This window comes from Prionailurus viverrinus, chromosome A1, assembly GCF_022837055.1.
Source record: "Prionailurus viverrinus isolate Anna chromosome A1, UM_Priviv_1.0, whole genome shotgun sequence".
NCBI lineage: Eukaryota > Metazoa > Chordata > Mammalia > Carnivora > Felidae > Prionailurus > Prionailurus viverrinus.
The window spans coordinates 111744270-111758743 of NC_062561.1; the positions used below are offsets into that span (position 1 = coordinate 111744270).

General features: G+C 41.7%; 1 protein-coding gene across 2 annotated transcripts; it reads right to left on the bottom strand.

Annotated features, from left to right (window-relative positions):
- Window positions 1-1327: 1327 nt before the first annotated feature.
- Window positions 1328-14424, bottom strand: CDKN2AIPNL (CDKN2A interacting protein N-terminal like). Of its 2 annotated transcripts, XR_007152968.1 has the most exons (4): window positions 14145-14424; window positions 12756-12855; window positions 6961-7063; window positions 1328-1579 (listed from the first exon to the last, which is right to left on the bottom strand). XR_007152968.1 is itself a non-coding variant. In XM_047862642.1 (3 exons), exons 1-3 carry the CDS (start codon window positions 14381-14383, stop codon window positions 7052-7054), a joined length of 351 nt encoding a protein of 116 aa, XP_047718598.1. In that variant the 5' UTR covers window positions 14384-14424; the 3' UTR covers window positions 4194-7051. The 2 variants fall into 2 exon arrangements, 1 of the variants encoding a protein (XP_047718598.1); XM_047862642.1 differs by lacking the exon at window positions 1328-1579 and having other exon boundaries at window positions 4194-7063.
- Between the last annotated feature and the right edge of the window lie 50 nt (window positions 14425-14474).

Here is a 14474-nt window from a genome sequence, read left to right on the forward strand (position 1 = left end):
GGAATTAAGTTCACAGTTTTAGAAAATCTATAATACTTTAGTTGATTGAGAATTATGTACAGATTTATATCTATCCAGTGAAGAGGTTTTCTTGACCATTATTTTCTACCTCCCCCTTTTTTTTTCTTTTTTCTTAAACAAGTAAAGTCTGGATATAGGAACACTTTCTGCTCTCTGATATAAAAGACTATGACTTAATAGAGCACATTTTAACCCCTTCACGGAACTATTCTTGAGTCAGTACTCTCCCCTCCCCAACCCCAACCACCCAATAAAAAAGTTCCATGAATAACTTCTGAAACTGATGTAAAAATTCTGACTCCTGTAGGTAGAAGGTACTGGAGAAGAAATCTATTAAAGGTGCCTTAGTTAACAGTATTTTGTGCTGAGTAAACAAAGTCTACTTAATTTATTCATTTAGTACTCTTAAGAAAGAACCCCCTGGGGTTTATATAACAGTTTAGAGTTTTGTTTAAGGTATTTTGATCTCTCAATTCCAGATTTTAAAAGATAGCAATCAACTTTTTAGGTCTTGGTGGTATTTATTACAATTCCTTTCTATTGCATTTAGCAATGCAAAGTCCCAAAGGAATCTCAGTTATGTGAGGATTATTATGTAAATTAAAAAGTCAGTGGTTGCACAGCTATTAAAGGTAAATGAAATTGTCCATAGGGCAAGGGCCTTGTGCCAAGACAGTAGCCCTGTTACTTCAGTTCCCATCTAGTTAGGAAAAAACTGAGCTGTTGTCAGCTAAGAGTAAAGATTAGTTACCTTTAATTATTCAAGTATATGACATATTAGAGGAAAGAGATTAGAAACAAAGTTTTACTGTTGAATTTACTTTTTTCTCTGTCCTCTGAAAAAGAAGATACAAGTGCATGTGCCATTCCTCTTTGAGTAATTTCTCCACCTCCCTTATCCCTCAACTGCATTGGTTTAAAACAGTTTTGTTAATAGTGTCTTGAGGTTTGTACATTTCCTGTCATAGCATGGGCTAGGGCTTTTTTTAGTTGGCCAAAAAGACAAATGAGCTGTGCCTTTTGCAAACCTTTTTGAGTATATGACTCATGTCAGGCTCAACATTAGTGCTCCTTGCTGGTTGAAATCAAGAATCCTGGAAGGAAGGGCTTCAGGCTTCCTCTTTGGCATATGGAGGATTCAGACTTGGGTAAAAAGCCCGAATGGAATGACTTTCAGGAACTGCCAGTGATTTGAGTGCTAAAGATTGGCCACATAATGCTTTTGTTTTTCAGTGACTTGTCAGTGATACTTTTGAAAAGACTCCAGAGTGTGTACTGTGCTGAGAAAAAGCAAATAACCTTTTAGTTAGTTAGAGAGGTCTTTATATGGTGATGGTGTTGGTTACAAGTATGATGCTTCTGCAGGCTTTTGGGGGGAGGTTAGCTATCTAAACTCTTACCTGAAAGACTGGGATCCTTAAAGTGCCACGGGGTTGAGTACTTGTCTAGAGGGAACCAGAGCCTATCTCTGAAAGGATCTCCTCAGGCTCCATCAACCTGTACCATTTAGTTGTCATTCTTCCTGGAATGCAGGACGGATTCTGTGGTGTCTTGAAGGCTGCCAAAATGCAAACATATAAGAGCACTTAAGGCAGACCTCTTAATGCTGCTTCCTGTCTGAAGCCCAAAGTATAAGTTGCCCTTTCCTTTCCCCCTTTACAAACAAGGCTTTTTGCCAAGAATAGCACAGCCCACCTAATGAATTAGACTAGCTTCCCTCCTGAGTTGGAGAATGTCAAATGCAGAGAGACTTGCAGCTCTTTGGCCTCTGTACAAAGTCATTTTACAAAACTGAGTTAGGAAATTTTTATGTTACTGTGGTGGTGCGAGTACAGAGACCAATAAGAACTGGAAACTTGTCCTGATAACATCCTGGGCAGAGAATAGGAAAAGAATCCACAGAGTCCAGCCCATGTCATCAACTTCAGCAAAGGCTTGGAATATCACCTCCAAAGGAAAGCTGGATTAGTGACCCTGCTGGGTTTTAGTGGGCTTTGGTTAGAGAACTGTAGCTGTACAACACATAAGGCTTTGGTTTCAGGTGGAGACTCCCTGGAACAAGAGCTGGCAGGTTGCCTTTAGAATGAAGACTGTCAATCCCAGGGATGGGTACAAGGGATCTTTTGCAAGCCAGAAAGATCAGTGAGAGCAATACTGGGGCCTGATGACGGTGAGGTTGATGGCCCATTTTTTCAGGGAGAAAGTTTCTCTGGCTTTTGTTAGCCCTTACACATCAGTTAGTTGATGGACTGCCGATTCTTTTGCACAGAGCAGCTTAAGAACACAGTCACCATGGCACCCTCTCAAGACCAACTATGAGGGATCAGGCTATAAAAGCAACAGTACAAGTACAGTTCCAAAGACTGGAATGTAAATCAAATACTAGGAACTCCTTTCCAGACAGCCTCTGGCAGTACATGCACAAGCCTGGGCAGGAGGCCAATAGAACAGCAGAGGACCTCCAGGTTCCAAGCTCCAGATCCTCTGGAGACACTGATTAGCAGGTTTCTGGGTTTTGTTACAAAAATAGAACACAATCATAAAAAATAATTTGGTAAACACAAAGGTAGAAGGAAGCACGAGTCACTGTGAAGTTGAAAATAGCTGGCTCAAGGGGAAGTGGGGCCGTAGGTGGTGGTCCAAGCCCAACTGTTTGTCATGTGGAGCCTGTAATTCACACCCAAGTTTTAAGGAATCTCCTACAGCTTACAGGTGAGACTCAGGCAAGCCTACCACGCAGCCAGTGCTAGAGCAAAGGCCACATTCATGGAGAAAGAACACCCATAGCCTTTGCTGGACATTAAATCAGGGCTGCATGGTTCAGTGCCTGCTGCCATTGAGTTTGTCAGCATTGCTACTGAGTACCTACTGTGTGTTAAGTCACATCTTTGGTCGTACTCTAGAACTTCGACTGATGTGTTCTGCCCTTCTGCAGCCCTGGGGATGGAGTCTGACCTTGTGGGGTCATTGTGAGTGCTAATTTTTCTTTTGTGTAAATATAAGTTAGTTGAAACATTTCATATTTTCCCAGTTTGTCCTCAAAGCAAGAGTAGGGTAGGAATGAAGCAGGGAGAACTCACTAAAAATGCCAGGTACTTAAAGACAAATTTTTCCACTGAATCCTCCAATCAAGATCAAAGCAAGAATCATCCCCCACTTTGAAGACCCCTACACTGAGGAGTGAAATAAATCAGGAGGAACGAATTCCCTACCACTTCACAAGTTCAATTAAATTCTTTTTTTATTAATGTTTATTTTGAGGGAGAGGGAGAGACAAAATCCCAAGCAGGCCCAGTGCTGTGCTGTGGGCAGGGAGCCCATGCAGAACTCCATCCCACAAACCATGAGCTCATGACCTGAGCCGAAATCAAGAGCTAGATGCTCAATTGACTGAGCCACCTAGACAGGCGCCCCTCAATTAAATATTCTTAATATGAGAAGATGTCAAAGGGAAAGGAAAATGCAGCCCAACAGTGAGATTGTGATGCTAGCATTCACAGCAAAGCAAGGGCTTTAGTCAGTAGGCCCAAACAGTTCAGGGTCGACCTTATTGTTAACTGCCCTTTCACCAAACCAGGGGAAGACCAAGACCTGCCTCCACATGCCCTCACAGCATTTCTCCCAGGCAAATAGGCCAGAGGGCCATAATCAAGGATATTTTGGGGTCATTTGCCTACTTTTCCTAGGCTGAGAAAGAAGGATGGGACTTGGGCTGGGACTACTTGGGTAATTTCTAAAGAGCCACCCTTGACTGACAGTGCTGTCAAGGAAAAAAGCTCTGGTTCACATGCCCATGTTTAGGATAGATTAAGAATTCTAGCTTCCATCTAATGGGATTTTAATAGTGTCAATTTTTACTTTCTTTTTTGATTCCCAAGGGAATCTGTTCAGGTAATACATTCTTGTTCCCTCCACCTCCTCAGCTAGTCCTCTTGTCTGTGGGCAAGGCTTCAGGCTCACCCCCTCTGTGATGAGCACATGTGCAAAGGACTCTGCCCCTACTGCTGACATTGTGAGAAAAACAACCAAAACGAGAAGGGCAGCCAACACACTGTCACCACTAGGCCTGGGAGTCCCAACTTGCAAGGAGCAGAGTAAACTTGGGGAAAGAAACAACCTCCTCTGGTTTGTTTTTCACTTAAATAAATAAATGGATAAATAGGCTCTTTCGCTTCGTTGCCATTTATCTATTTTAATGACAAGCAAGGCAAGAAAGATTCTTTATTTTCCCCAAACAATGTATGTGTGTGTATCTATATATCTCCATGAGGGCAGAGATTTTTTTAGTGTGCATTCAGTATTCATTGAAAGAAGCAATTTTCATATGACCACAAACCTATTTAAGTTCTAAAACTCTTGCCTCTAAGATTTGTTTAGTCTTAACTCCTACAGAAACAAAAGGTGTCCCTGAACTAGTCAACAATGAGAGTCGTGACGAGATGACAGGATACCTAGCTGACAGTCTCTTTCCAGACAAAAGGGTACCTCACAGAGACTTTAGAGCTGGACAGCAAGGAAACACTTAAGTTATCTAACATTTAGAATAATATAAATCTCATTTCAGATGCAACAATGTATTTTCAGTGCCGTTTACTACAAATAGCAAAGGATCAGAGGATGGGCAGTGATAATGATTCCTCCCAGTGCCCATGGAATAGGTAAGCCACAGGTCCACATGGATCCTGGAAAATCCTTGCCTCTGCCAAAGCAGAGAATTTCATCAGCTGGGCTATAGGCTCTAAGGAATATTGGAAAAAGGAATTTTCTGGGTAACATAAAAGGGTGTCATGGTTAAGTGAGCACCCTACACAATACTGTTATTACTTGCTTCTCACAAGGTCTTGAGACTTAAGTCTTTGACAGAAAAGATACACTCTAGTTATGATAAGGACAGTTTACCATGTCCTTCCTCTTAATCTCATTTGATCCTTACCCCATGTTAGACAGGAATGCACATACCAAGGCAAGTATCTTACAGCAAGCTCCTGTTTCAACACTAAGAGTGGGCTGTTTTACCTACACTACAAGGACTGCTCCAGTGCAAAAATTTAGATTTCTGTGCTTTCTATTCCAGAAAAACATAAAGGATGAAATTCTAAAATACTGGTTCATTTTTTAGATGAGAAGAAAAACAGAAAGCTTAAGCTGAGGAAATAATGATATAACCTATTAGAAAATGGTTATCAGAAAATTTACTTTTGGTTAACTACAGAAGTCTTCAAAAATAAACTGAAGAAGAATGTTGGGGGGCGCAGCGGGGCGCAGGCATGGAATCTGTGCACAGATTAAGCTTGGTTTATGCAATGGATACATTCCTGACAGGATATTGCTATTTTACTGGGGCATTATATCTTACAGTGGAAATGGGATCCATGATGAGAAACTTGTGAAAGACGCATTAAAGTGAACAGCCCCACTCTGGTATTTCCCACTTTATAATTTGGTTTTTAAACCTCACAAATTTGTACAGGTAAGCAGAAAAGAAAGAGGCTAGGCCATATTTGAGGAAGGGGCTGAGGCTCACTGAGCAGTGGCTTAGTCCTGCAACATCATCTCTGCCACATCCGTCTGGTAGGGATTTCTATGATCTCCATTTCCCAGGTAAGTCCAGGGAGAGACATGGCTGATCCAAAGTTATATCGGAGGTCTTGAGCTCACTTGGTCTACCCTAGTGATCGCTACAGATTAGAGCCACAGGCTGCGCAGAGATGAGTTCCATCCAAGATGTGATGGTTAGCCTTGAGCAGTGAGAGCCTTCCCACTTCTCTGTTGCCAGAGAAATGCTCCCACAGGCAGCTCTCTTCAGCATTTCTGGGTTTTTAATTACCTGAATTTACCAGTAGGTTAAGCTAAGACAGGGTTCACTGTCTTTTTCACCATTACCCTCAATACCAAGTTCAGTGATGAGTGAATCCTGCTGTGACTATTATACTGCTGACCCCAAATGAAGTCCCTCTCTCAGGATTTATGCCTGGATATTGCTTCTTGGCATTTTGGCTAAGATCAAGGGTCGGATTTATGCCTGGAGGTAAGTACTTAATTGTGGGTATTAAATATGAAAGAGAGGGCACCAGTCTGGCTCAGTTGGTAGAGCATGCAACCTTTCATCTTGGGCTTCTAAGTTCAAGCCCCATGTTGGGTGTAGAGGTTACTTAAAAATAAGTCATAAATAAAATCATAAATAAAATGGAAGAGGGAGGGGATAAAGAGCAGATATATTAAATAAAAGAGGGAAATTAATATGAGAACTTCAGAGCAAAACAACATTCCACTAAAGTATTTCTTCAGGGGATATGTGCAAGGCAATCCACGAATATACAAGACCAAAACCCTCAGGGTCCCTCCAGAAAAAGAGAATGTGGGTTTTATTCAGCAGCCTAGGAGACCTTCTAGAGAATCTATAAATCAACTGGCTGCCTGGACCAAGCTGTGGCATCTGGTATCAGTTTTAAAGGCCAGATGCCCTTTCAGAAGTTGCCTCTTCCCATGAGTTGGCAGGTACTTGAGGCCTACGATTTGATTCTCACTCATCTCTTAAAAAAAGATAAGTGTGTGTAGCAATGGCCATAAAGATGGCATAAACTTCAGAAAGAAATAAGGAAATAAAGGCTGGTCTGCCTCAGTGGGGGCGGGGGGCTGGGGTGGGAGGGAACACCATAAAACAGAATCAGACTTGAAGATACATTGTTGAAAAATCCAAATTGTAAAATTCATTACCTACAATTATTACATCAACATAAAAAAAAATAGGGATTTTTTAACAAAAAGTTTGACATTCAAAAAGTAAGAATAAAAAAAGGCATAATTTATAAATCCACAAATATCCATGCACACTTTTAGAATGATAGCTACTGGAAGAATGAGACCTTTTAAAACTCCAATCTAGACAAGACTATCTATCATTCCAACTGCCTCTTGATTTCCTACAGGTTGAAATACCAGGAATCTTAAGAGAGCTGCTGTGGTCAATGTCACATTCATCCCAGTCTCCTTCCTAAGCTGATGTTGAAAATGTGATGAATCTTCTGCCTTAGCTTTGATGCTGGGGGAAAAAAAAGAAAAGGTTATTGAACTATGTAGTCCAGCCAATCAAATCCATAAATTAAAATACAGCAGTGATACACTATTTATGTACTACCTACGTGGAAAGCACACTCAGGAATTATTTTACTACATATAGAAAACTCAACAAAACAATGAACATAACCATCCATTTGGAACCTAGAGCCTAATTTTTTCTCTTGTCACTCGTGATCTATAAATGTCACAATTAAAAGTGATGAGAAATACTTGAAATATAACTTTTTTCAAGGCATGCTCTGCAGTGAAGGGTTCTAAAAGCAGAATCACACAAACACTGTTCTAAATTAAAATCAGATGAATCCAGGTAGTAATTCACAAGATTTCACATTGACTCAGGATAGTTAGGAGATGTGAAGGTTATTTATGTATTTCTGGATTTCACACTATTAAAAACTGTAAATGCATGTCTTCAAATAGTGGCAAAATGAAGCAAATATATTCTTTCTGGGTGCTCTCTAGCACCTTTGATAAATTTAAACTTGGCTTTAGACAACTTTTAAGCTGGGTGTGAAGAAATCATTTTGGCTGTCACCTTGTATTCGGATTTCCTTAACATTCAGCAATGTGAGTGAATCAATCTGAGAGTCTTTTCAGTAATCAGAGTTTTCAAGGTATGACCTATTTCCTAGCTAAGCCTGTCACTTCAGTCTTTCTGAGCAATGAAAAAGCAAAATTCCTTGGGAAAAGCAAAATATAACAAGTCTTCCTCCTGTTAGAAGAATACAACATCACCTAAAGAAACCATCTTTAGTCTGAAGGAAAAGAAAACCCCCTAAGATATCTTTCAAATTTCCAGAAGGACAGACCAAGACTACAGCAGCACAAGCTTGCCACAGCTTTGGCTGCTGCAAATACGGTCTTTGACATAAGGTGTTAGCACATGATTCTCTCATTCTGGGCACCAACCAGGCGACACACTGGCCTGTGGGGTCAGATAAAGCTTATCTTGCTTTTTCTATTTCTGGTGGATAAAGGGGGAAATGTAACTCCACTAATCTGACAAGCTGCACTTGTTTTACATTATTTTTTTAAAGATTTTTTTTTTTTAATGTTTATTTTTGAGAGAGGGAGAGGTGCAAATGAGAGTGCAGGAGGGGCAGAGAGAGCAAGACAGAGAATCCCAAGAGGGCTCTGCACTGTCCACACAGAGCCCGACATGGGACTCAAACTCACGAGCTAGGAGATCATGACCTGAGCTGAAATCAAGAGTTAGACACTTCACCAACTGAGCCACTCATGTGCCCCTGCATTTGTTTTAACGCTCACAATTAACTGCTGCCTTAAAATCACATCTCCTTGGGGCACCTGGGTGGCTCAGTCGGTTGAGCGTCCGACTTCGGCTCAGGTCATGATCTCGCGGTCTGTGAGTTCGAGCCCCGCATCGGGCTCTGTGCTGGCAGCTCAGAGCCTGGAGCCTGCTTCGGATTCTGTGTCTTCCTCTCTCTCTGCCCCTCCCCTGCTCATGCTCTGTCTCTCTCTCTGTCAAAAATAAATAAACATTAAAAAAAAAAAAGTTTAAAAAAAAAAATCACATCTCCTTTCACCAAGGGAGTGGCTGTTCCATTACCTTAGAGCTTGCCAAGACTAGACACAATGCACAGAAAGAACTTCTTGAAATGCAAGCACTCTTGTTTTCCTACTTTCTCTTTCACATTTCATATATAGTCACTTTCTATACTGCCATGTTCCTTCTTGGATAAAAATGTTCTCAGGAAAAATGGGCCAAGAAATTCAGTTGACAAATTCTATGAGCCAATAATGACAGCTTCCTAGTTAATCACTCCTCTTTCTCCTTAAGACCATGGTCTGGAAATATTAACTCTGACAGTCAGAGTAATAACACCTTTCCTGAGTGAGCTGCTGCTCTGTGTTAAGTATTGCTCACTAATGGATAAAGCTGGCCAACCACAAAGGCTGCTAGTAAGTGGCCAGGGATGGCTGTTAAATAACAGATTGTTTGCTCAATATATTTGTATTTGAGTCAAAAGAAAAATCATACCCTCCATCTATTTGATATACCAATGCTCATTTCTTCTCTGGGACCAAAATAGTTAAGAGTTGGATAGACTACAGAGATGTATTTGCCTCAAAAGTGCAGAATAACTACAAAATATTTTTAAATCTTAAAGACATTATGTCCTAAATTATCTTCACTGTCCAGTCTCAAGATACCAACAATTCCAGTTGATTCATTTCTTTTTGCTAGCCAGCTTCAAAACCCACCTAAATTCTAATTTCAGAGCTTAAGATCTATTCTGGGCAGAACTACAACAGACATTTTCAGGTACATGGCTCAATATCAAGCTTTTTTGGTCTCTGGGCTGGCATTATTGTTTAATGTTTGGTAGCCTCTATCACATGCAAACACCTCAGGCAAGAGACAAAAGAACGGCAAAGTCTCCACAACACTTTCCAGGAGCCTCTCAGGGATATCGTTCAACACCACACGAGTCTGTCATAGCACACACATCAGAAGACTTCTTAGGATCGAAGTATCTACAAGAGTCTTTTTTTTTTTTTAAGTTTATTTATTTATTTTGAGAGAAAGCATGAGCAGGGGAGAGGGGGAGAGAATCTCAAGCAGACTCTGTGCCGTCAGCATGGAACCTGACATGGGGCTCCATTTCACGAACTCTGAGATCATGACCTGAGCTAAAATCAAGAGTCAGACGCCTAACCAACTGACATTTTATTTGAAGGAAGCTGAGACACACATACTCTTAAAAACACTCTAGGGGCGCCTGGGTGGCTCAGTCGGTTAAGCGTCCGACTTCGGCTCAGGTCACGATCTCGCGGTCCGTGAGTTCAAGCCCCGCGTCGGGCTCTGGGCTGACAGCTCAAAGCCTGGAGCCTGTTTCCGATTCTGTGTCTCCCTCTCTCTCTGACCCTCCCCCGTTCATGCTCTGTCTCTCCCTGTCTCAAAAATAAATAAACATTAAAAAAAATTTAAAAAAAAACAAAACACTCTAGAAGTATAGGCTCCCCACAGGCCTCTTCCAGGTGACAACATGAAAATAATTAGTCTGTGGGCAGAGCTGCTTTCAGGGATACTGGGTTCATGCCTGAAGACTCTTCTCTGGATGTTGACACTATGAAATAACAGTGTCAAAAATGAATATCACAGGGCAGAGGATCCCTACATTTTTGAGGTTCAGGACGCCTTTACAATATTAACAGCTTCGAGAGACACCCTGGCACAACACACACACACACACAAATTTCTGCACACCAATCTATGGTCATACCAATCAATTACAAAACCTCCTTAGTCTCTCCTGATCTGCAGCCCAAACACCACGAAGGGTCCTTTTTTGTTTTTTGTTTTGTTTTGTTTTTTGGTCTTTTTAAAGTTTATTTATTATTTTGAGAGAGAAAAAGTGCAAGTTGGGGAGGGGCAGAGAGAGGGAGAGAGAATCCCAAGCAAGCTCCACACTGTTAGCGCAGAGCCTGATATGGGTGGGGCTCAAACCCATGAACCATGAGATCATGACCCAAGCCGAAGTCAGATGCTTAACTGACTCAGCCACCCAGGTGCTCCTCCATGAATGGTTCTGATCTTTCATAGTCCAGCATGACTGGAAAGACTATGGTTACATACAAGACAGAGAAGTGTAACAGAAAACTGATGTGAAAAGTCTTTAGGGAGGGCACAATACCTCTTGGAAGCAAAAAGCAAGGAAAGAATCTGCCACAAGCAGTTAGGAAGTAAAAGCTCATCCTACTCCTCCTGCCTACGCCTCCCCATGGGGTGCACTCAGGCAGCCAGCAACTATCTAGCTGCTCCATGACTGAGCTCCAGGAACCTTACCACTATGGGACATTGAAGCACTGACTAGAGATTTTTTTTAAAGTATTACAGCAGACGATCCAAAAAGTCAAAAACTTCCAATTCCTGACTTCCAACTTCAGATTAAAAAAGAATATATATATATATATATATATTTTTTTAGCAAAACTATCTGAGTGGGGTATGATGTTTGAGGCTGAAGTACTTTCTGGGAAGCTGAAGTTTTGATTAGTTCCTTGATACCTAGATAGAAGGGAACCTCTTTATATGCTCTGCCTCCCAAAATAAGACCCAACTGGGGCAAGGCAAGGACTTACCTATGTTTCTGAGGATAGAACTAAAACAGGGGGCATGAGTCTTTCACTCTATCGGTTTGGTCAATTTTGTAAGCTTTTTCTGAGCTGCTCTAGGGTAAGCCTATACTAGGTTTTGGAGACAGAAGGACTAAAACTTTAGGCACCATCTCTCCCCTTGAGAAGTTTACAATCCTCTAAAACAGGCCTAAGTGCCAAGGAAACAAACTTTGGGAGAGGGAGCAATTAATTCTACTGCCTAAAAAGGCCAAGGGAAATGAGAAAAAGCATGTTTGGGGGGGATTTTGAAAAGCAACCGGGATGCCCAGCCCCATCATCTGAGCTGCTTTCTGCCACTCTCCAGGGCCCCAGCACCAGGACCCAGATACAAGGCTCCACAGGCAACAGCTCACCATATAAAGTGTACAACTTCAAATCAGACTAAGCCCTACAGAACAGGGAACACCTATATGTGAGCATTATTCCATCTACATTCCCATCAGCAAGTCAGAAGGGCCAAACAAGTCTGGTTAGACTCTCACCCATTGGGGTAAAAATGTTACCAAAAAGATTTTTTCAGTAAGTGTAAAAAAGTACCACTCTAGCCAACATTTTCTTAAAAAGTAAGCAAAAAGCTCAAAACAATGTTCATAAAGGAAGTTTGGAGGAGTGCCTGGCTGGCTCAGTCAGTGGTGCATGTGACCCCTGATCTCAGAGTTGTGAGTTCCAGCCCCATGCTGGGTGTAGAGATTACCTAAAGATAAAATGTTTTAAAAAATAAAAAAGTTTAGAGGTTGAGTTTATGTATTACTCCACCAAAAATGTGTAATTTAGTTATCTAGCTGTGAAAAGGTTTATACCAATTACAGAGAAATAAAAGTGAAAAGGCACATAAGTGTCCACGGATAAATGAAGGGATAAAGATTACATGCTATATATGTATGTATGTATGTATGTATGTATGTATGTGTGAGAAATGGAATACTACTCAGCCATAAAAAAAGATCTTGAAATTTGCAACAACATAGGTGAACCTAGAAGGTATTCTACCAAGTGAAATAAGCCAGACAGATGAAGACAAATGCTGACAAATGATTTTACTTATATGTGGAATCTTAAAAAAAAATGAACAAATAAAACAAAAAGATTCGCAGACATAGGAAACAAACTGATGGTTACCAGATGGCAGGTGGGTACTGAAGTGAAAGGGATTAAGAAGTACAAACTTCCACTTACAAAATGAATAAGTCATGAGGATGTGATGTACAGCATAGAGAATACAGTCATTAATACTATAAAAGCTTTGTGTGGTGATAGATGGTAGCTAGACTTCTCATGGAGATTATTTTATAATGTAAAAAAAACATTATGATGTACACCTGAAACAAATAGGATATTGTAAGTCAATTATACTTCAGTAACAAATTTTTAAAATTTTTTAATGAAAGGGCTTAAATCCTTGAGGAGTAAACAAGAACATTCAGAAAACAATATACTCTAACATATATCATCATAAAGGCAGGGTCCATTAACTCTATACCATTTCAAATGCACTGAGAAATCCTGTTTACCTTTTTCATTAATTCACTTCTGGTAGTAAACTGTGGCAGGTCTTCCACTTCAATCCCATCAGCCATTTCCATCACTTTGTCTAAAAGGTCTTTGTTGTAACTGCACAATAAAAAATAGTAAGATAAAAACCCTGGAGGAATTACTTGTCACTGTGGACTAGTAAGAAATTGCAAGTAGTTGGACTGTGAACTCGACTCTTAGAGCTCTGATGTGATACTACAGGAAAGGGACACATGTTCAACAGTAAATTTGGAAACAGTTCTTCCGGCTTGTGGACTCAGAAGTGGCTCTAGGAATGCCAATAGAGCAGTCGTTTCAAGACTTCCAAACCAAAAAAGGATTTACGAAAATAAACGCACTATACATCTGGCAGTACATATGCATGGATACAGTATGAGGACCAAATTTTATTTTTTAAACACATGGAATTCTGGTCTAATGTAATCATTATTTGTTCATTTGTCCAATTTTCTGACATTTATCTAATCTTGGAACCCATTACCCAGGATTTCCCAGGAGCATCTAGAAAATAGAGAAAAAGCCTTTGGCACTGCTTCTTCGAATCCTGTTCTAATAAGCCCCAACATCTGAAAGCAAAACCAAGTGGCTAGGGGTTGGAGGGGCCATGTGACCAGAGTCAGACATCCATAAGGTGCACAGAAAGCAGGACTAAGCCAAGTCCTCTTATTATCCTAACAATTTCAGGACGCTAAAATAAAAGGATGTGGAGCTTCAAGATTTGACACCTTCTTCAATGAGAGGGTATAGGCACTTCAAAAGCAGTCTCTTGAAGGCATCTGTTATTTTTATATCTGTAAAGGCAGAGAGGCAATGGCTGGCTCTTGCTAAGGGTCCAACAGAGGGGAGAGTGGGGAGAAAAAGCCAAAGGCCACAATTACATCCTGCCATAATTGGTAAAATCTACTAATCCTGTCAAAAACCATCCGGCCCTCTCTCAGCTACTTCATATGTAAATTGGAGACCTCAGTTTCTGTCTCTGTACGTTCGCCACGTGGGTGGAAGGACTCAAGGCACTTAAAAATGTACTTGGCAAAGATGATAGTTTAAATTAATAGTAATAATACACATAACAATGGCATTTTAGAGCTCACCAAAGGTTGAGCTCTTGCTAGATAGCAGCCTGTGCTAGGTGCTTTTTTTTAGTCTTTAACATTGCAGTCATCACAACTGACTTTCCAAATGAGAAAACTGAGGCTCAGAGGTTAAATACCTTTCCAAAAGGGCGGACTAACGTGGTCAACAGCCACAGGTTAGAGCGCCAGGAGGTTGGGGGCGGGGTCAGCACTGGCAGGGGGTGCTCAGCCCAAGGGGAGGGCTGCAAGTCTGAAGGCAGGGGACAGGGTCAGCCAGCCCGCAGGGGTCCGCACCTGCAACCCAGGAAGAGGTGGTTGGCCCACACCATGGAGAGGGACAGCAGCTGGTCCAGGCGGCCACCGCCATCTGGCGGGTCGCGGTAGTCGGGCAAGTGGCGCAGGATGAATTCCATGCGAGCCTTCCATTGCTTCTCGCTCTCCGAGTAGGAGCGGAACTGCTCCGCGAAGTCAGCCGCCTGCCGCACCCCCGAAACCAGCTCCGCCACCGCGGCAGCCGCCTCGCCACCGACCATGGCGCCCTCCGCCGCCGAGGGCCGCACCCGCCCGCCGCCTTCCCGACTCGCACCGCGCCACTTCCCGGCGGCTAGAGCGGCCCTAGCGGCG

Excerpts from the sequence above, each read along its gene's own strand:
- CDKN2AIPNL (XM_047862642.1), bottom strand. The coding sequence starts at position 14,383 with ATGGTCGGTGGCGAGGCGGCTGCCGCGGTGGCGGAGCTGGTTTCGGGG. Across the intron at positions 12,856-14,144 it reads CACCTCTTCCTGGGTTGCAG|TTACAACAAAGACCTTTTAG; the intron begins GTGCGGACCCCT and ends TTTATTGTGCAG.